Source organism: Gadus macrocephalus, chromosome 17 (assembly GCF_031168955.1).
Source record: "Gadus macrocephalus chromosome 17, ASM3116895v1".
NCBI classification, from domain to species: Eukaryota; Metazoa; Chordata; class Actinopteri; order Gadiformes; family Gadidae; genus Gadus; species Gadus macrocephalus.
This window is the reverse complement of record NC_082398.1, coordinates 12674316-12685260: the sequence shown is the minus strand read 5'-3', so window position 1 is coordinate 12685260 and position 10945 is coordinate 12674316. Positions and strand designations below refer to the sequence as shown.

General features: G+C 42.2%; 1 protein-coding gene across 1 annotated transcript; it reads right to left on the bottom strand.

Annotated features, from left to right (window-relative positions):
• Positions 1-228: 228 nt before the first annotated feature.
• On the bottom strand, positions 229-2951 carry grpel1 (GrpE-like 1, mitochondrial). Its single transcript, XM_060076680.1, has 4 exons — positions 2823-2951; positions 2133-2280; positions 1557-1638; positions 229-1144 (listed from the first exon to the last, which is right to left on the bottom strand). The coding sequence occupies exons 1-4, from the start codon at positions 2888-2890 to the stop codon at positions 798-800; spliced, it is 645 nt and encodes a 214-aa protein (XP_059932663.1). The 5' UTR covers positions 2891-2951; the 3' UTR covers positions 229-797.
• Positions 2952-10945: the final 7994 nt, after the last annotated feature.

Sequence of the window (10945 nt, the reverse complement as noted above, 5' to 3'; positions counted from 1 at the left end):
TCAACACATTTATTTAGATGCTGTAGTACTGGAGATTGCTTTGCTAAACAACCTTACAGGACGGTGATAATCCAAACACTCAACACCATCATGACAAATCTTCCCATGATGACGTTGAAATGACCAAGTTGTTATCTACACAGCCAACAGTTCAAAATAAGTTTCCGTCCACAGAGTTAGAACCCAATGGCTTGTTCAATTCTTCAGTCCCCCATAAAATGCACATGATAAATGACAAAACAATGTTTATTATTAAACATACATTAAATTTGTTTATATAAAGTAGACTAAAATCTCTGGAATGAACCCAAAATGCTGGATATCTAATAGCATTCTGACAGGTGTACTTCTGGTTTCACGTGTAGCCCAATACAACATAAAACATTGTAGGAAATCTCACCAAACCATCTTGGTTCTATAAATAGTTCAAGCAAACGTCTCATTCAGGTGTGGAATTTTTATTTTTATTTTATGGATTTGTTTCCTGCAATGATGTATGTACAATGTGTACGCCATCCATAGATGTTAGAGGTCACCCAAACTCTCAAGTCAAATGAATTATACATGACTTTAAACTGAAATCTGACAAGAAATACTATGGCTGTACAGGTCAGATCCTGAAAAGTGTTAAAATAAACAAACAACTGGATTGGATGTGTAGCATTCCCAGACAGGCTTCAGTCCGAGTCGATTCCCAGCCAGTCTTTCCCAGGTATCACGAGACAGAGGGAGAGTGGAGCTCCATCAGTCCTCTGTACCTGGATCATTTCTCTTTGCGTTGAGGTAAACCCTTCCTTTTAGTGGGCTTTGGCCACGCCCACCAGCGCCGGCCGCAGGGTGCGCCCGTGGAGCTTGTAGCCCACCTTGGTCACCACGGCGACAGTGCCGGGGACCTTGCCGTCGATGGGCGCGTGGAAGAGCGCCTCGTGCTCGTAGGGGTCAAACTTCTGCCCGTCGGGGTTGATCTTGACCAGGCCGTGCTTGGTGAACACCTTCTGGACCTGAGCCTCCGTCATCACCAGCCCGTCGTACAGGCTCTTCAGGTGAGGGTTCCTCGCCGTCACCTCCTCCTTGGGCACGCTCTCCGTGGCCTTCTCCAAAATGTCCGCCACCTCCAGCAAGTCCTTGCATAAGCCCTGGACGCCTGGGTGGGGGGAGAGGGCTTGTTATACGTTTTGGTTTTATAGCACTATTCTAAATGATTAAAGGGGTGCCATTATGCTTTTTTCGACTTTTCCCTTTCCTTTAGACAGTAATATGGCGTTTGTATACATGTCTGATAATCTAAAAAAATATTAGTCTGAGCCAGGGGGAGTAATCATGCCCACCGAGAATGCCCCTCAATAAGTGATGAAAAGAAAAAGGGGTATTTGTAACATACAGGCATGTAACCCTATTTTAGTAGTACCCCACATGTAATTAGTAACCCTAAAAAGCATGATATGGGTTTTTTAATATCAAATAGTGAAACACAAACAAGGACATATCAATTAAACAGAGTTGCATTGAGACATTCAAAAAGCATTGAGTGGTTGTGTGACCGTGGTGGACCCTACCGTATAGTTTTGCATCCTCCACCATCTTCTGACTCCTGACCCGCAGGTTCTCTGTGTCTGCGAGTGCTCGCTTGTACTTTTCCTTGAAGAAACAGAAAGATATGGAAGGTTAATAGGCTACAAAAAACATTTGTAATACAAAATGTACCACAAATGTCATTGGGCGATTATTATGATCAGGTCACATGGAATGAAATATGACCAGTATCAGTACCCCCAAGATATAAATTGTATAGTAATGTATGGTTTCAATAATTTAGCATAATCTGCTCAATATGGTTTCATGTTTTGGGGGGAATATTTCTATTATACGTTGTGTAGGTCTTCTAATAGACATGTAATAACTTTGTTAATCATTTTCTACGATAAATCTGAGAAAAGAGGTAAAAATACTGACCTGTTAAAATGTAAAGTATTTTATTTCAGAATTATACAGCTTGGCCAACATCAACTTTTCATATTGTTAACTTTTAAATGCTTGATAGTGGTTCGTCAGATTATTATTTTTTAAAGATTTATATCCAATGACCGGGTTTTCTATTACTGATGAATGTTTGTCGTTTTAGGCAAACTCACTGTGACTTCCTTGAGCTGCCCTTCAAGCTGGCTCTTCTCCTCGGCCGAGGCCTTCTCCGCGGCACTCTGCTCCAGCTTCTCGGCCTCGTCCTCCGGTCCCTGGCCGTTCTGGCGCTGGGCGGCCGTACATAACCACCGAGGGGACGACCTGATAGGACAAGTAGATGCAATTATGGGAGATTCTGACGCACATGAGGGCATGTTGACGTTAGGACAGGAAGGCTCCGTTGGTGCGTATAGTACACTTTTATGTTGTTTTATATATATATATACACATGTATATGGATGGTATTCCAGACAATATTACATGCCTGTCCTTCTTGTTTAAAAAAACAAACCCAAAGCTCCTCAAGATCTAACCAATTAACCAAGACATCACCATGTCTGGTTATGTCATCATCTCTCCGTCCCGGGTTCAATACCCGGTCATAACTACGAATTCTGATCGATAGACTCAACGCTAAACATGTGTTGTATTATAGCCTATGGCACACACCAATATACTGAACGTGTGACCTTGTTGAAGAAAATATGTAAAGGATAAATTGATCCACTGTTATGACACCCTGGCTGCTGAGGACTTTGGGAGTAATACCCATAAAAATACATTAATACATTAATACACCTGTATCATTTGAACCCTTACAGCAAAACGAACCCTTTATGACGATGTATTTAACACAAATTTACCTTGATAATGAAGGTGAAGCCAGATAGAGGTAGCTCTGTCTCGCTGCTCGCACACACAGGTTCGCCATTTTCGCAGTGAACGCGATAATGGGACAGACAAGCACGCTGGCAGAAGCCAGACGATACGAACCAATCAAAACCATGGTAGGAGGGGTTACAAAGACGTTCGGCCAATCGGCTTGGCTCTAGTGTGACGGTGCTGTGAGGTTTGGTTGAGGGTGACGTTAAAGGTGAAACGGTGCACGTGACCCAAGGACGATTTGGTTGTATCAATTAAAGTTAAAACCTTACGCAATAGCTACACAAAACCGTGTTGTAACAGTGTTAACGTCTCTTTTACACACGAGAGGGGGAAGAGAGGGGGGCCTGTTGTTGACGCGCGAGCGCACACACACACACACACACACACACACACACACACACACACACACACACACACACACACACACACACACACACACACACACACACACACACACACACACACACACACACACACACACACACACACTACTACTAAACTACTTCTTGCTATTAGAGAATTGAACATACTGTAATCCAATTATAATAAACGTATTGCACATACACAGTTTCCAACTATCAAATAAACAATAAGGGAAACCAGGGGCCCTCCCCCCTCTGTTTTTATCTACCTCCCCTACACTACTTCCTTCTCTCCTCTTTCTCATCCACCTCTTCTCCTCTCCCTTTCCTCCTTTGTCAGTAGTCATTTACTTGGTCTTCATCCTGATTTTCTTTTTTAAAGGGGCGTGTATGTGTGTGTGTGCGCGCGTGTGTGTGGTTGGATGTGTTGGATGTGTTATTGCCCTGCACTGCCTACTTCATACTGGGTGTGATCTTAAATTGACATTACTTAACAACAATACTGCAACACAAAATCTGTAGCTTAGAATCAGGTTCAATTAGCTTACTTAAGATTTCATTTTTGTCTAACCTGCACTTGTGCCTTGAGCATCAGGCGTCGGACATGCTCACGCTCTATGAAGTCCATCACATCAGGGGCTACGCTGTATCGTGTTCTTAATTGGACTGGTGATGTATTTCGAACCAACATCTTGCTGCAAAAGCAGGATAGTTGCCTGTGGTGGATCCTGTTATCATGTGGGATGACCTGATGTATTTGTCTTGTTGAGGGAACCTGTTTGAGAGGATGCATGAGAAGTGTATCGTATCTTTGCATGTCTTCTTCTGCAATGTGGTACAGCTGAACGCTCTTCAGACTGTTTGAGACCTTTTCAAAGAATGTGTGTCCATCTGTCACATAATTTCCTCTCGGACCAGGTTGTCAGCTGCTCTTTTCACTGTTCCGCCAATGCCGTCCGGTGCGCCCTGACCATGGGAAGTGGGGAAGAAGTTCCATGTTGCTCTTGCAAACCCCAGTGTAGGGGGGATACAAGAAAGAAGGAAAAAAATATTCTTGTTCTTATACTGTTTACTTGAACCACCAGACCAAAAGTGCACGGTGGTAACCTGCGGATATCTCGTTTTGATATCTTTTAGGACTGGATCCATGTTTGTCCAGATTGCTGCAGCATCCTGTCTCTTTGACTCTGAAAGTGTGCAAAACCCTGCCTTTCCACCCTTAATGTAATACATTCCGGTATGTAGCGTTAACTGTGGCAGTTTTTGTCATTTTGGCATCTTCAGGATTCTGAAAAGTCAACGTGAACAATTACCCAAATTGTGGTACTGCACACAAGGGTGGCGCTAATTAAAAAAAAAAATTAACTAGCCTTATCTCTCCTTACCAGTTTGACCTGGACTCAAAATAATTTTCTCATGTTCATCTATCAAATCAGATGCATCTTTTTTAACGCTAAAAATGTTTACTTTTCCCACATTTTCATAGAAAAGCCAAACGTCCACAGTCTCAACCCATTTTGTTATTGTATAACTCACATACGGCTATAATTAGGTGGATACCATTAACATTGCAAATTTTCAGATCTTTCAGCTCTTTTAAAAAAGCCCTTAATTCTCTGGTGAAATGTGTGCTTGGAGTTTTCTTGATGTTGTGTGCTTATCAAAATACATTTTCTCCATGTGAATGAGGCTGCATGCAGTTCAGGAATGTCAGTGGCTCAACAGGATAATGCCTTGTCGTGGTGATCTTTAGGTTGAGAGTTCGAATCCTGATTAGAGAATTATGAACAAGCTGAACATGACATTCTGTCATTCCCATTCATTTAAGAAACACAACATTGAACAGCAACTGAAATTCATCAGGCAATCAACATTCCGACTCATTCGTTTCCAAGAATCTGACTGCCAAGACACAGTATGGCATTAGGGGAACTTCTTTGTTAACCATTTTTCCTTTTTCATATTTCTTCTGTTAGTGTTCTTGACTACAAATGTTTAATTTCCCCAGAATTTCAAAGATCAGGGGTCTGCCCAAAATGTAATGGAAGAGAAACAGTGGAGCATGTTTTACTACAATGTGAAGCGTACAATTTGGAGAGAAGGGAGCTGTTGAAAAATGTTAAAGCTTTGGGTCAAACAAGCTTGACCTGAGAGGGTTTACTCTCCTTTTCCCCACTGAGACCACCAGCATGGAAACATGTCATGATTTATCTAAAAGCAACAGGTTTATTTGACAGATTATAATTTAATCTGTTGTTTTCTATTTATATGATTTTGTTTATTTACTTTTGTTCTTTTGCATCGTTTAGTTCAGTTCAGTTCAGCTTAACTTTATTGTCCCAAAAAGGGAAACTTGTCTTGCAGGTACACATAAAAACATAAAAACACAATATACACAAGGACACACAACAAGGAGATAGACACGGGCTAATATAAGTTAAAAAACTGTCATACTTATCTAGTCATCTGATTCAAATACATTTACAGGTATGTGCAAAGAATTGTGTAAATTGAGCAAACGAATTGCGCTAGGAATAAAAGAGTTCTTTGACCTATTGGACTTAGAAAGAGGGACTTTTTAGTCTCCGGCCTGAGGGAAGGGCCTAAAATGAACAATGAAGGGGGTGATTTTTACAGTCCAATATAGACAATGCTTTCTTTTCTCAGATTCTATAAAAGATTTATAAAAATAAAGACAACATAACCTTATCGACATTGAAGGAGTTAAGCTTCCGAAGGAAGTACAATCGTTGTTGCCCCTTCTTGCAAATAGTATAATAATAATAATACATTTAATTATTAGTATCAGTATTAACGTCAAATTTGAGTTTATTGTCTATCATTGTTCCCAGATATTTATACTGGTCAACCATCTCTATGCAGTTTCCATTTATGTATGTAGGTGGTGGTGATGGTGAACAAGATTGGTTTCTTCTAAAATCAATGGCCATATTTTTGGTCTTTGAGATGTTAAGCTGAAGAAAAGACTTGTCACACCAACTGACAAACTCATCAACCACTGGCCCATGCTGAGATTCATGTTTATGCAGTATAACCTCCATCGAAGCTCTAAACCAAACAGTAGGTGGCGGTAATGCACCATATTGGTTTGCCAACCGCCAAATAAACACGAAAGAAGAAGACGAAAATAATTTAAAAGATTTTTCAGGTATATGCTTTTAAGAAAGCCCTTAATTCACTTGAGAAATGTGTGCTTGGCGGTTTCTGGATGTTGTATGCTTATCAATAGACATTTTGACCATGTGAATGTGGCTGAACATCAGGTTTATCAATGTCTCAATGGAATAATGCTTTGTACAGGTGTTCCTTTGGTTGACAGTTTAAATCCCGATTCATTTGAGAATTGTGTGCTTGGAGGTTTCTTGATGTTGTATGCTTATCAATAGACATTTTGACCAAGTGAATGAGGCTGAAGTCCAGGTTTATCAGTGGCTCAATGGGATAATGCCTTTTACAGGTGATTCTTAGGTTGAGAGTTTGAATCCCTATTATAGCATGCTGAACATGACTTTCGGCCACATCTTCATCAACATCTTTCCTTCATAATTATTTGTCCTATTTATATATCTTCCATTAGTGTGTTCTTGACTTTTAATTTTGCTAATCACCGTTTGTGGTTATATTTTTTATTCATGTTGATTATTTTTGTTTGGGTACAAGGGAAGTACTCAGCCCATGATTGGTTACTTGTGTCTATACCCTCAATCATTTCTACCCAAACTGTATATAATGATAACATTTTTATGTGGTTACATATACATTTTTACTCTTGTTACATATGTTTTTTCTGTAAATGTCTATTCTTATTTATCTAATAAATTCTAAGTTTTTTATTCTTATACCTGGTCCTCCGCTACTACTTGCTGCTGTGTTTCCCCCTCTGTGATTAATACAGTCCCCTCCATGATATCTTATTTTCCCAGCGTCTCTGTAGTACAGTGACTGACCACCAGAAGACAGCAGATCCAAACAGAGGGAATTCTGGCGCCTAGGCAGGACCCCTTGAGGAGAGAACATGGAATAGAAGCAAAGACTAGAGGTGGGTGAGTGACAGTGAGCCTAATGTGTTTACGGATTTTTTTGGCCATCTTAGGCATGAAAAACAGAAGAGTTTCAGTTGATGATCATTAATGGGCCTGTGGAAACACTAGCATTGAGATTGTGTATTCAGGAAATCACAAAAACGTAAAATTATCTTAAGAAATTCTCTCGAGAATCATTGTGTTTCCAGCCCCCAAAATTAATGACTTTGTGGGAAAGATAAGGCTTGATCTATTTTAATTTACTCACCTTATTCATTTATTAATGTCTTAATTTTGCATTATACCAACATTGATCAAAACACCAGATTTGATGACTAAATGAATAAGCCATCTTTATATGGATAAGAACAAAAGAGTAATACAAAATCAAGCATACAACCGTGGGTCATAAAAATGTAATATATTGTGGTCATAACTCGGTTAAATTTATGTACAGTATTAAAATATCCATAGACCAGTATATTTTTAACTCCCCACTGCAGAACTCAACGCTGCACATTTTTTCCTGTAGTAATAATAATATTGGGTGATCTTTTATATGTTTGGGTCTGTCCAGCTAAAATTGGCCCCTTTATTATCACACACACACACACACACACACACACACACACACACACACACACACACACACACACACACACAGTGGAGCTAATTGATAAGCACACTGTTTCTCTCTCTCTTGGCTCCCCCCCTGCACCTCACACCTGTTCTTCTGCGCCAGATCAGAAGCCCCTCGCGGTAGGAAGGAAGGAAAAGACAAATTATTAATTTTGCGAAAAGTGGAGCAGCAGCAGTCTCTCGTTAGCGACTTTGTTCAGTGGCGGGAAGCCCTATTAACTCCCCATTCCGCGCGCCTTGTTTCTGCTTTGATGGCGCCTTGCAGCGGTGGGGAGATAACCGTGTCGTCCTTTTAGTGAAGAGACGACGGGAGTGTGATGCTCCAGCTGTCGCCTGGCACAGCGCCAACATCAGATAAACGTGCACCCTGTCTCCCGATATAGCCGGCTCACTCTCTCCCTGTTGAGTTGACATACACCGCCACGCGCTATCCTCAGGGCAGGATAGTGTGTATAACCCCCCAAAAGATAGGCCTTAACGTGGTACGAACCCCATTGTCTCCTCCAGCCAAACCTGTTGGAATCCTACCTCATCTCTTAAGCACATGTTCCGAACAAGTTGATACGGGTGAAAGTGTTTACACAATACAAGCCCATTATAGATGACGGACTCAAATCTACATGAATGTAATATATGCATAGCAACATCTCCATTACAAGTTTGAACTGGGCCATGGCTAGTGAGAGCCGTGTCTGTTGGGTGCCTATCTAGGCTAAGGATACAGTTGGTATGAATAGTCATAGAGAGGGGGGGAGGGAGGGAGGGAGGGAGGGAGGGGGTGGGTGGAGAGCCGTCCTCGGGACGATGATGAGTGCGGTTCAGAGCTGTCTTCTTTGTTTACCAGAGGAATCCGAGGGAAAGAGTGTTTCTGGTTTCTCTAACGCCCTGTGTCATGAGGATCAAGAGGGGGAGTGAGAAAGAGAGAGAGGGGGGAGGTGAGAGAGAGGAGAGGAGAGAGAGAGGGGGAGTGAGAGAGAGAGAGAGAGAGAGAGAGAGAGAGAGAGAGAGAGAGAGAGAGAGAGAGAGAGAGAGAGAGAGAGAGAGAGAGAGAGAGAGAGAGAGAGAGAGAGAGAGAGAGAGAGGAGAGAGAGAGAGAGAGAGAGAGAGGTGAGGGGAGAAAGAAAGATAGACATGGAAGAAAATAACAAAGCCTCCGCCATCAATACAGAACGTGAGGTTTTTTTTCTAATACATTCCCAAAGACCCTTCCGTGCAACAAGACAACATGTTCAAGGCTGTTCCATTATTCATCCACGGCAATCATCCCTGGCCTCTCCTAACCTCTTCCCCGTCTCATCCGACCAGACTAACAAGGCTTCTGCTGAATCACCCAGATGGTGTGTGTGTGTGTACAGGGTTATCAGGCACGAGGCAGCAGAGGTAAATGGCTCACTGGGGGCCTCGCTGATTTCGCCTTGTCCTGCGTTGTTGGGCATTACTAATGGATGACCAGCAGGGGGGCAGAAAAACACATGTTTAATGGATGCTTTCGGCTTCCTACTACGGGGCTGGGAATAACGTAGAGAATAATGGGGTGTATAATACGCATCTCTCTCTCTCTCTCTTGCTATGTCTCTTCCTGCCGCATGCATTGTGTTGTCCGGACAAATTGAAGGGGCTGAGAAGGAGTGGCACAGAATATAAAAGACATACCACAACAAACAGCCCTTGCATGCCATTGTGGAGAATGTATACTACTGCATGTATGTACAAAATGTGCTTAGTATATGCCAGATTAAGGAGGGTTCAACACACTGATACAATTGCAATAACAAACAACATAGGAGAGGATAGGATTGAGAGAGGGCATTTTTTTTTTTGCTGGATTTGCTGGATTATGAATTTAGTGCAAGTAACTACCATCCCAAACAAATGTAACATTTTAACTGATGAAAAAAAAGGGACATAATTTATACTTTTCAGCCTCCACTAACACGTACGCACACACACACACACACACACACACACACACATACATGCACACACACACACACACACACACACACACACACACACACACACACACACACACACACACACACACACACACACACACACACACACACAGGCACCCATACAGTCTTGCATTGTTGTTGAAACCACTGAATAATTATAATCTTCTGGTGCAGATCACACGCAGACATTTACACTCTACACACACACACACACACACACACACACACACACACACACACACACACACACACACACACACACACAGATTACATACACCCTCTTCTACATCTGCTCCCTAGTACGTCTCATCCTGCATCCCTCAACAACCCGATATAACTATAGGATGGAAATCACTTGAACTATTTTACCAATTCACTCACAAAATAGCCTTGTTACTGGGCTGTGTATGTGTATGTATATGAGCGAGAGAAAAAGATAGTGTGCGTTGTGTGTGTGTGTGTGTGTGTGTGTGTGTGTGTGTTTGTTTGTTTGTGTAAGAGATAGTCAGAATATGTTTTTGTGTGTGTGTGTGTGTGTGTGTGTGTGTGTGTGTGTATGTATGTGAGAGATAGAGAGAGATCGTGTGTGCGGGGGGTTTCTTTCGGTCTCAAATCCGCATAGACCGCAGTGCACGTATTCAGCCTATACTGAATGCACGGTGCCATGTCCAGCAGTATGGGGCTGGAACGTGCACTCTGGCCCTGCACAGCGCACGTACGGCCAGGGCAGACAGACCCAATTAAGTTCACTCGGGCATGCATTGCACCTGGGGTGAGGTAGCATGGTCATCCAACATTCCACGTGTGTTTGTGTGTGTGTGTGTGTGTGTGTGTGTGTGTGTGTGATAGGAGAGGAGTAGTAGAGAGCAGGGGAGAGGGTAACAGAAAAGGGGAGAGCGAGATAAATAGAGAGAGAGATGGAGGAGACAGAAAGAGAGAGGGATAGACGGGTATTGAGAGATTTAGAGATGGAAAAAGAGAGAGAGAGAGAGAGAGAGAGAGAGAGAGAGAGAGAGAGAGAGAGAGAGAGAGAGAGAGAGAGAGAGAGAGAGAGAGAGAGAGAGAGAGAGAGAGAGTGTGTATGAGGAGCAAAATGGATTTT

What these genes read in the sequence shown, in the direction of transcription:
- grpel1 (XM_060076680.1), bottom strand. Translation starts at nt 2,890, where the DNA reads ATGGCGAACCTGTGTGTGCGAGCAGCGAGACAGAGCTACCTCTATCTG. An exon ending in GCTTCACCTTCATTATCAAG is followed by an intron (nt 2,281 to 2,822) that starts GTAAATTTGTGT and finishes TTGTCCTATCAG; the next exon opens with GTCGTCCCCTCGGTGGTTAT. An exon ending in GGAGGATGCAAAACTATACG is followed by an intron (nt 1,145 to 1,556) that starts GTAGGGTCCACC and finishes CCCCCCACCCAG; the next exon opens with GCGTCCAGGGCTTATGCAAG.